The 10,524-nt window shown below is 49.0% G+C and overlaps 1 protein-coding gene across 1 annotated transcript in view; it reads right to left on the reverse strand.

The window, feature by feature from the left end:
- Positions 1 to 9,478, reverse strand: part of LOC111525899 — an 18,439-nt gene extending 8,961 nt beyond the window's left edge. The window contains exons 1-2 of the mRNA XM_031934572.1: positions 8,121 to 9,478; positions 2,812 to 2,894 (exon numbers count right to left, since the gene is read on the reverse strand). Of these exons, the coding sequence (XP_031790432.1) occupies positions 8,825 to 9,454 (630 nt within the window). The 5' untranslated portion in view covers positions 9,455 to 9,478 and the 3' untranslated portion in view covers positions 2,812 to 2,894; positions 8,121 to 8,824. The remainder of the gene's footprint in view (positions 1 to 2,811; positions 2,895 to 8,120) is intronic.
- Positions 9,479 to 10,524: the final 1,046 nt, after the last annotated feature.

Genomic DNA, 10,524 nt, shown 5'->3' on the forward strand with positions numbered 1-10,524 from the left:
CGATGCGGCCCAAACAATGAGCAAGAACGACAACAGGCCGCACCGATACGGCCCAAACAATGAGCAAGAACGACAACAGGCTGCATCCATGCGATGCGGCCCAAATAATGAGCCTGCTCTCAGTGCTTTCCAGACACTCTCTTACTCTTCACCCCCAGAACCTCGTCACTATCCCTACTGCAGATGGGGACACTGAGTGGAGAATTTCAGTCACTAGCCCCAGGTCAGAATTTGAGCCCAGGCAGGCCAGCTCCAGTCTGCACCCCTAGCCACTAGCCACTGAGCACTGATCTGCCTTAGGCATCTACAGGGTTCCCGCTGGGCCACGGAGGACCCTTAGTGCTCTGGTTCTCCAAGTGGGGTCCTTGAGCCAGCAGCATCCGGGAACTTGTTAGAAATGCAAATTCCCAGGCCTCATCACAGGCAGCTAGATCAGGCACTTCCAATGCCTGGGGATGGGATGCAGCCACCTGTAATGAGTCCTCCAGAGAAATCTGAAGCTTGCTCAAGTTTGAGCACCACTGTTTCAAATGTTCTCTAAGGTTCTTTGCAGAGCTGAGCTAAGAAGGAGGCAGGGCCAGAAATGCAGGATATGACAAAGGTGAAGCAAGGGGGACTCAGGGCCATGGGGGACCTCTTTCTTAGTAGAATACTTGGATGTGAAGAAGGGCTTGGGAACTAAGTCCAGTGTTCTAGAAATGCAATAGTTACCACAGAGGGGCAAAGACCAAGAGGGGCCTGAAAGCGTGCAGGTGAGGTGAATTAAGACGGGATCTAGTGAACAGTGAGCAAGGAGTTTTGCAAATCTGGATGGAAGCAAAATAAATGCAAGTTTCAAGTGAATGGTGAAATCGGTTCTGGCTGAAAATGATGGAAAATTGTCGAAATAAACTTTTCAGAACTCTGGAAATTAACTACAGGCTTGCAACAATTCCTGGAGATTTATTCAAGAAAAATGACTGAATTTCAGAGAGAACTGTGAGCTGCGCAGCATTTTACCTTGCCCTGTTGCCATCTCCTTCTTCCCAGCTCCACAGTAGCTGTAAATGCAGAAAGCTGGCAGCCGCTGGACAGGGAAGCCAGGGAGTGAAAGTCCCTGAAAGTCCTACTCTTAGAGATCATCATTAACCTGTCTGGAAGTTCCCAGAAACTCCCCGTAGTCATCTGTGACAAAGAACATAGACTTTACACCCTTTATCCAGGGAAGTTATTTAATAAACAGCAGAAACAAAAAGCCTGGGGAGATGTGATTTCCAGAGTAACCACATTATGTTATTTCATATGTCCAGTCTTCAACCGCAAAAACAAGGAGACATAAAAAGATTCATGAAATATGGTCCATACATGGGGGAAAAAGACAGACAGAAACTGTCCCTGAGGAGGCCCACATGTTGAACTGACTATATAAAGACGTCAAGTCAGTGATTACAAATGCCGTATGGTCAGCCCTCCTATCCACATGCCCGCATTGCAATTTTCAATCCAGGATCGGTTGAATCCACAGATACAGAGGGTCAACTATCGGATTTAAGAGCATCTACAGATTTTGGTATCCCCAGGGGTCCTGGAACCAATCCCCCACAGACACCAAAGGACAACTGTACGTTCAAAGAATTAAAGAAAGCCCAATCTAAAGAAATAAAGGAAAGTACGAGACCCATGTCTCACCAAACACAGAACATGAATAAAGAGACAGAAATTAAGAAATTATCAAAATATATATCTATAAATTCTGGAGCTGAAAAGTACAGTAACCGTAATGAAAAAATCACCAGTGGCTCAACAGCAGATTTGAAGGTAGGTCCACTGAGATTATCCAGCTTGAAGAAGGGAAGCTGCCTTAGTCAGTTCCAGCTGCTGTAACAGAATGCCACAGACAGGGTGGCTTCAACAATAACTCTGTATTTCTCACTGTTCTGGAGGCTCAAAGTCTGAGGTCAGGGTGGCAGCATGGTCCTTTCTTAGCTTCAGTCCCAAGCTTGCGGATAGCTGCTTCCTTGCCATATCCTCACACGGCAGAGAGCGCTCTGGTCCCTTCATCTCCTTATAAGAGCACCAGTCCCTTCACAGGCTCCACCTCGAGACTTCATTCAAACCCAATTACCTCCCAAAGACCCCGCCTCCAAATGCCACCACATTAGGGATTGGGGTTTCAACACATGAATTTGGGGGTTGGGTCACAAACATTCAGTCCATAACAGAATGGGAAAAAAGGATTTTTTAAAATGATTTATTGGCCAGTGGCTCATACCTTTAATCAAAGCACTTTAGAAGACCGAGGAGGGAGGATTGCTTGACCCCAAGAGTTTGAGACTAGCCTAGACAACAAAGCAAGACCTCATCTCTACAAAAAATAAGAAATTAGCTGAGCATGGTGGTGTGCAACTGTGGTCCCAATTACTCAGGAGGCTAAGGTTGGAGGATCACTTGATTCCAAGAGTTTGAGGCTGCAGTGAACCATGATTGCACCACTGCACTCCAGCCTGGGCAACAGAGCAAGACCTTGTCTCTAAATAAATAAATAAACAAACAAAGTTTCAGAGATCTGTGGGACACCATTGAGTGTCCCAAGATATTCACAATGGAAGTCCAAAAAGGTGTTTTCTGCCACAAGACCTTTGCACCAACCATCTGCCAGAGTCATTCTACCCTTATATATCAACAGGGCTCACTCTGTTTCCTCTCCCAGGTCTCTCTCTATTCAAATATCACCTACCCACTGAGGCCTTCCCTGATCTCCCCATGTAAAAAGCAACTCCCTGCCTCCTCTCACCACAAGCACCTCCAATCCTGCTGCACTGCTTTGTTTACCTGTGTAGCTGCTGTTCATCTGATATTCTGTGTCTCCATTTGCTTCTTTGGTTGTGGTCTCCTCCCACTCCTAGGGGTAGGTTCTAGGAAGGATAAGAGGTCACTGTGAGTCACTGTCACACCCTAGCTACCAGCAAAGTCTTGGCATCCTACACATGCTCAACAAATACTTTTTGAATGAATGAATTCAATCAGCCATAAAAATGTCTAAATGCAACCAGGCAGGGTGGCTCATGCCTGTAATCCCAGCTCTTTGGGAGGCTGTGTCAGGCAGATCACTTGAGCCCAGAAGTTCAAGACCAGCCTGGGCAATATGGGGAAACTCTGTCTCTACAAAAAATACAATAATAAGCTGGGTGTGGTGGTGTGTGCCTGTAGTCCCAGCTACTTGGGAGGCTGAGGCGGGAGGACTGCTTGAGGCCAGACGTCAAGGCTGTAGTGAGTTGTGATTGTGCCACTGCACTCTGGCCTGGGTGACAGGACAAGATCTTATCTCAAAAAGAAAAAAAAAAGTCTAAATGCTTTCATCCAGAAAATTCACTCCTGGGAGATTAAGCAAATAATTCAAGAGAAGAGGAAAGTTATATGAATGCAAATGTTCATTGTCATAGCGTTGTGTTTGTCAAACTTCACTTTACTAAGGGTATAGGGAAGGCTCATAAGGAAAAATCAGCATAGAGAGTCGAGTTTTCAGGAAATGTTCCTGAGAAGAGAGAGTTTTGAACAGAATCCTAAAGGAAATGGCAAATTTGGTTTGGCAGAAGAAAGACACAAGCCAAAGTCCCAGGAAGAAGAATGGGTCCTCACAAATGAAACCTGCAGGGCACCAGTCACCTGAATCCATGGGACCCTCAGGGGGAGTACAGTTAGGGGCTCGGAGCAAAGCTGGTGATGAAGGGAGAGGCGCGATCAAGAAACCCACCTGAAATTCAGTATAAACACAACTGAGCTCTTCTCAGTAAACATTGGAGAACTTCAAAATACTGGAAAGGTAATGTTGGCATCTTACAGAAACCGTTTTAAAATACCTGCAAATGTGCAAAATATCTGAGATTTGCTCTTCCAGATCAGGAAAGTCATTCTGCCGCTCCTGGCAGATCCTGTCAAACAGACGCCCACGGAGTCTCTAACACAGAACCAGCTCAGATCGGCAAGGGCAGGACCTCTCTGTCTGGCGAACACTTCCACGCCTATTAAGGATCCTGTATCAGAACATTCGGGAGCTGTCAGTGTGTCTGCAACTCTGTCAGAAAAGATTTGAGAGTAATGCCAACAGGAAGAATGAGAAGCAATTCCTCTACGTGTGAAAAGTCCTCAGACAGGAAAACTCTTCAGGCAAAAATATTTGAGAACATGACAATAACGACAATGACAATGACAACAGTCTTGGGGCATAAATGGATCAAAGGACATTTATGGGGTTTCTCTCTTAGGCGATGGGCAAGTTTTTTAGGCACAGGTAAGCTGAGTGACAGTCATGGGAAATTGTAAGCACTAACTTGCTTGTTTGGCAAACCTTTATGGAGACCTGTATCACATCAGGCACAGCTTTGATCCCAAGGCTGTGTGGTCCTGGTGTCTCACCACACCCTCAAGGCCCTGCTGGGAGGCAGGAGGTGTGAGAGTCGGTTCTAAAATATCTTCTTCTCCTTCCCAGGCCTCAAAAGCACTCCTTCTCCCCCTCCCCCATCACTAAACTTGTGGCAAAGTCTCTTCAACAAGTTCAGACTCACACAAGGCTGGAGGAAGGTTGGTCTTCAACCAGTTTCTTGAAGCAAGGACATGTAAAGAGTACAGCTATCTGCTCAGAATGGGCATGGGGAGGAGATAGAAAAAAGAGAACAAAACACAAATAAACTAGCCCATCTCATTAGTATCACAGGAAACTACAAGCCATTAGCAGTGTCTGAACAGCAGAAAAGAAAATGATCGAAAAGAATGCTGTCATCGGTTGAGCACGGTGGCTCACACCTGTAATCCTAGCACTTTGGGAAGCCGAAGTGGGTGGATTGCTTGAGCTCAGAAGTTCAAGATCAGCCTGGGGAACATGGTGAAACCCCGTCTCTACTAAAATACAAAAAATTAGCTGGGAGTGGCAGCCTGCACCTGTAATCCCAGCTACTCGAGAGGCTGAGGCAGGAGAATCACTTGAACCTGGGAGGTGGAGGTTGCCGTGAGCCGGGATCATGCCACTGCCCTCCAGCCTGGGTGACAGAGCAAGACTCTGTCTCAAAAAAAAAATGCTGTCATCAAATTATGCTTCTGGCCTTGATGGAGAACCAGAGGAGCCCTTCTGCTGCAAAAATATAAAATTTAAAAAAATTACTGGACGAAATACATGAAAAGCCTGTTTTCATACAATTGGATGTGAACAGGAGCTTCAGAGTGTAAACTAAAAATAAAATCCTAAGTGCCCCCCACAAATTAAACAAGCCCTCTCTCAGCCAAAGGGACCCCTGAAAAACCTTAAAAATTGAGTTCCCAGCCATGACAAGATGGGTGGTCAGACATGCCTCGTTAACGCCTTCCGTGTTGTGGTTTAGACAGAGCTGATGAGCATTAATGCTAAACTAGAGGTCATAAAACTGACAACAGATTCTGTGACAATAAGATATCAAACTATAAATAAGACCTATGGCCACGCCAGGTGTCAGGTTCATGACTACGCCAAATGTCAGTCTCGGGGTCAGGTTCCAGCCCATGCTGAGGTTCAAAGGGAGTGGGTAGATGAGCAGAAAGAACAGTCATGGGGCCGTAGGCAGGTGAATATGGTTTTATTCAGCAGCAGCTTTCATCAACAGCTTTCTCACGCTGTCCGCCCTGTCTCGTCTGCTTAGTCTGGTGGCTCCCACACACACAGCTGCGCAGCCAGCTCTCCCTTGCCTTCAAGGTTGGCAGCTTAACTCTGTCTCTCTCTAGACACCAGTGAGCCAAGCTATGTCCTGGCTCCCCTCTGTCCATCTGCAAAGATGGACAGCTGTGACTCTCTTTCTCTGGGTGCCAGCGCCTGTACAGTGTCAGCAGGGCAATTATACCTTTCACAGACAATAGTGGCTTAATGCCAAGGGATGGCCTTCCCATGTTATGGCTCCATGGATGTGATAACAAGTGGAGTTATATGCCTGCGCTCTAAACTCGCTGAGTCACGCAGGATGTAAACATCCCACCTCAGCCTATCCTTAATCAAATCACAGCCATGTTCCTTACACCAAGCAAGGGTTGAGTCACTCACCCCTATGCTTAAAGAATAAATTCTGTTCTAGCAGCCACAGGGTTTTTCTTTTTCTCTACCATCTAAATAAGCACTGGTCTCAGGATAAGCAACATTAAAACTATTTGCAGCTCACGCAGATAAGGCAGAGGGCCCAGCCATAACTACAGCTTTGATTGTACAAGATACTGATGTCAGTAACTTTCTCTAGATGAGACACCACCAATCCAATCATGAACTAGTCCTAGCCAGTTTACACAGGCTGCACACTTGAGTGCTTTTGTGTCCGAAAAAGAACTTTTGACCTATAGGGCCTAGTTGTAATACACTCAAATGTTATTTTCCACCCCAAGTGAACATGGGTCGTATGTGACATGCATGTTTGTTCGATATGCATGTCAGGACCCCCTTCATGAATACTCATATCTCCTCTGATAACCTGTTGAATATGTACATTTGGTCAACATGTTCAACTTAAATTCCTGACTTATCCCTTTTTCCCCCAGAGAGCCTGTCTCTAGTCTTTGATGGAGGCTCTTCCCAGCCTACAGGATGGCCACCCTGCAGGCCATAACCCCTTATAAGAAATAAAGTCTCCTTGGCAGGTGTGGGGGCTCACGCCTATAATCCTAGCACTTTGGGAGGCCAAGACAGGAGGACTGCTTGAGGCCAAGAGTTCAAGACCAACCTAGCCAACATAGTAAGACCCTGTTGAGGCAGGAGAATGGGGTCGAGAAGCAGGAAACCTAAGGCCAATTCATGTTGACTTCTAGAACTAAATCAAAAGGAAAACCCCAACTTTTCACAACTAAGTAACAAAAGGACCAGAGGCAAACCCTCCTTGCCTTCCCATTTTCTACATCCAGTCAGACTGACTGCAGGCTAAGTCTTTGTTTGCACAGAAGTGTAAGTTTGTAACTTCACTTTAGCCTCTGATTGGTTGCTTTCCACAACCAATCAGACATTTGCGTAGGGTGTAACCTTTGCAACTTCACTTCAGCCTCTGCAATCAGACAGACTGCAGGTCACTACTTCATTTGCATGCGGTGTAGAGCAAGTGGCCAATCGGAAACCTCTAGAGGGCATTTAAACCCCAGAAAATTCCGTAACCAGGCTCTTGAGTCCCTATGCTCAGGTCTGATCCCATCTTGTGGAGTATACTTTTGTTTTCAACAAATCTCTGCTTTTGTTGCTTCGTTCTTTTCTTGCTGTGTTTGTGGGTTTTGCCCAATTCTTTGTACAAGATGCCAAGAACCTGGACACCCTCCACCGGTAACACTGCCTCTATTTGAAAAAAAAAAAAAAAGTGAAACCCTGTCTCTACTAAAATACAAAAATTAGCCAGGTATGGTGGCAGGTGCCTGTAATCCTAGCTACTTGGGAGCCTGAGGCACGAGAATCGCTCAAACCCAGGAGGCAGAGGTTGCAGTGGGCCGAGATCGTGCCACTGCACTCCAGCCTGGTCGACAGAGCAAGACTTTGTCACAAAGAAAAGAAGAAAAGAAAAGAAAAGGGAAGGAAGGAAGGAAGGTCTCCTCGTCCAAATTTATAGATTGTGTGATTTTTAAGTCAACAAGAGACAACCTGGTTTTCAAAGCCTGACTGCCTGCAAGAATATCAGGATGGGGGGAGAACGCTGCAGACACGCATGGTCACATGGCCACTGACACTGACTCACTCAGGGCAGACAGATGTGGCAGAGAAAATCAAGTATTCAGCCTGGGAAATGCTGAGCTTCAAGTGAACAAGGGACAACCAGGTGATGCCAAGCAGTGACTGGGGATGTAAAAGTAAGGCGCAAGAAGGAAGACCACCACACCTGGGTTTGGAAGTGCACTGGAATAAGCCTGTTGTGTAGCGCCTTCGTGCATAAACACTTTCCCTCTCCTCCACATTTATCTAGTCTCCTTTGCCTAAAAGACCATTTCAAACGGATCCATTAGGAGCCAGCTTCTGGACTCCCACAAGCAAAGTAAATAGCTTTGGCACCCAGCATCTGACTGTGCTAATTGAGGTCGAGTGGAAAGGCTGGGCTGGGAAAAAGCCTGAACTCCTGGGTGAGAATGACGTGGATTCAAATTTCAACTCTGCCACCTACCAGCTGTGCTTCCCGGAGTCATTCACAACCTCCTGAGCTTCAGAATCCTCTTGAGTGAAACAGAGATAAAACTCATCTCATAGGGTAATGAATTTCACAAACCAGTTCCCAACTGGAGGCACTCGGTGGTGGCAGCTGCGGCGTTTGCGCTGTAATTGTTGCTGGGCTCCCTTTCTCTCTCCCCCTCCTAGACTCAGCCCCACTGAGCAGCCCCAGCTTCCACAGGCCCCCATGAGTCACACTGGTGCCTGGTGCTGCAGAGCTGGAGGGGGCTGTGGGGAAGGAAGCTCAGCTGGCCACCCCAGCAGGGCTCATGGAAATCCTGAGCATGACTCAGCTGTGACGATCTGAATTCACATTTGTGATTTGTCAGACACACAGGAACGAGGCCAGCATCAGCCTGCCACCTTCTGCCAGGAAGAAGATAACCAATGCTAGCAACTGTGAGTCACCACAGAGGTTTCGCTGCAGATTCACCTCGGGAATGCACGGGGCTGAGGGGCGGTCCTGAGATCCAGTAGACGTTCCCCGGGGGGACAGGCGTGAAAAGCAAGTTGGGACTGGGCTTAGATGTCGTGGAGAGGGGACATGGCCTCTGCAAGGATCCTCCCAGAGGGGTGCCCTCAAGGCACCACGACGGCACGGGCAGTAAGGGCGTGGACTCTCGGGGCAAGCCTGCTTTCCTCCGGAGCAACTCCGGAGCCTTAGGGCATTCGCTGGAGGGCCTCATGCGGGACCGCTGCACTGCAAGTTGCTGGAGACCAGAGGACGCAGGGCGCGAAGCTCAGCAAGCAAAGGTGACCAGCCATCCCGAGAGACGGTAGCAAATACCGGAAAAGCGACCCTGGGCCCACGCCTGCGCGCTCGGAGGACGCCATGGGAACAGCAGCACCGCCCCCCGGAGCCCGGGGCCCGGCGCCTAGGGCGTGGCCAGGGAGCTCCCAGTCAATCGACGCCGCGGACGCACGGTCACGTGGGCGCTGAGGCCGCGGACGGTCACGTGGCAGTCGAGTCCGCCGGGCCCCCTCGCCTTGGGCCCTTCTGATGCGTCTGCGGACCCCTGGAACCCTAGCGGCTGGGTCTTCTTGCAGGAGCGGCCTAAGCCGGCTGCTCGCGGCCCCCGCCGCTGGCAGCGTGCAAGCGGCAGGCTTAGTCCCGCTGCGGCCCCGAGAGGGGGCTGCGTTCAGAGACGTGCGTGGGGGCTTCCGAGCCTGCGATTTCCCGGCTTCTAAGCGTCTTTGTCTCCACTCTCCACGTCGTCCTCTCAGGAAAACTTGAGGCCCGAGAAAACGTTCCAGCAGGAAATCTGGGGAAATCGGATGGGAGCAGCGCATGCCAGGAACGCACCAGCTGCTCCTAGATACATGTCTCCTTCCTGCAACTACTCTGCGGGGCGGGCTTCCTGGTCCCCGCCTTAGAGATGAGGAAACAGGCTCAGAAGGCGCTGAAAACCTTCCCCGAGGCTGCACAAAGCCAGGCTTTTCCCACCAGGACACCCCACTGGCTGCTTCTGAGTGACCAGCCTTTAGCCACACTTGGGGTGTGAGGGGAAGGGCTCAGCTCCGTTCAGTGCACTGGGCCCTATCCCGGAGGAGCCAGCTGGCAAACCTAACCTCGTGTCTTCAGGACAAGACAGCCTGTCACCAGTGCCAAACAGAGTCCCCGGCCTTGACACTGCCCTGGGCTCAGAGGAAGGAGGAGGCTTACGGGGGACTTCACCTGTAATGAGGCTACTCTGGCTACGACAGGGGCCGCTTAAGCACAGAGCTGGCCAGGCGTGAAAAACGGGCTCCCTCACATGCACTTAACTGAGCCAGCTAAGGAGATACCAAAATGGTCCCAACTCTTTGCATGTCAAATGAATGACGTTTGTCTCAGACCCAACAGCAAAAAAGAAAGCTGTGTTAGTATAGGCAAACTAATGGCCACTAATGGCAAACCCAGCCCTTCCTACCATTTAAACTCTCCCTGGAAATGCCTGAAATTCCACTTTAGCTGTTCTCTGAGATTCAGAATCATCTTCTTTGTATTCACTGATAGATGAAATGCAGGTAACCTCTAAATTTCCAATGGGCGAGGAGGTCAGTTAAAGCACTGGGCCCTAGGGAGAGGGAAGTGGAGATGGAAAAAAGGAAAGAAGGGCCCCCATCCTGGAGAGACTCTAAGAGGGGCCACTGGATCCACTCGGCGCATGTCACTGAGGAAGCTCTAAAATCTGGCTTGTCCAGTTCAGTACTCCCCAAGCCTTAGAAGGTTGATTTTCTGGCCCTTGTGGGGTTCTGTTCCAAAGATTGCATGAACCCACTGAATACCTACAGCCACATGTGGCCACATTCACAGGGATATGAGCAAGGAACTCCAACATGCTCTTCTGGCCACGCTTCCCTCTGAGCAGCCCTGTCAT

This window comes from Piliocolobus tephrosceles, chromosome 19 (genome assembly GCF_002776525.5).
Source record: "Piliocolobus tephrosceles isolate RC106 chromosome 19, ASM277652v3, whole genome shotgun sequence".
NCBI classification, from domain to species: domain Eukaryota; kingdom Metazoa; phylum Chordata; class Mammalia; order Primates; family Cercopithecidae; genus Piliocolobus; species Piliocolobus tephrosceles.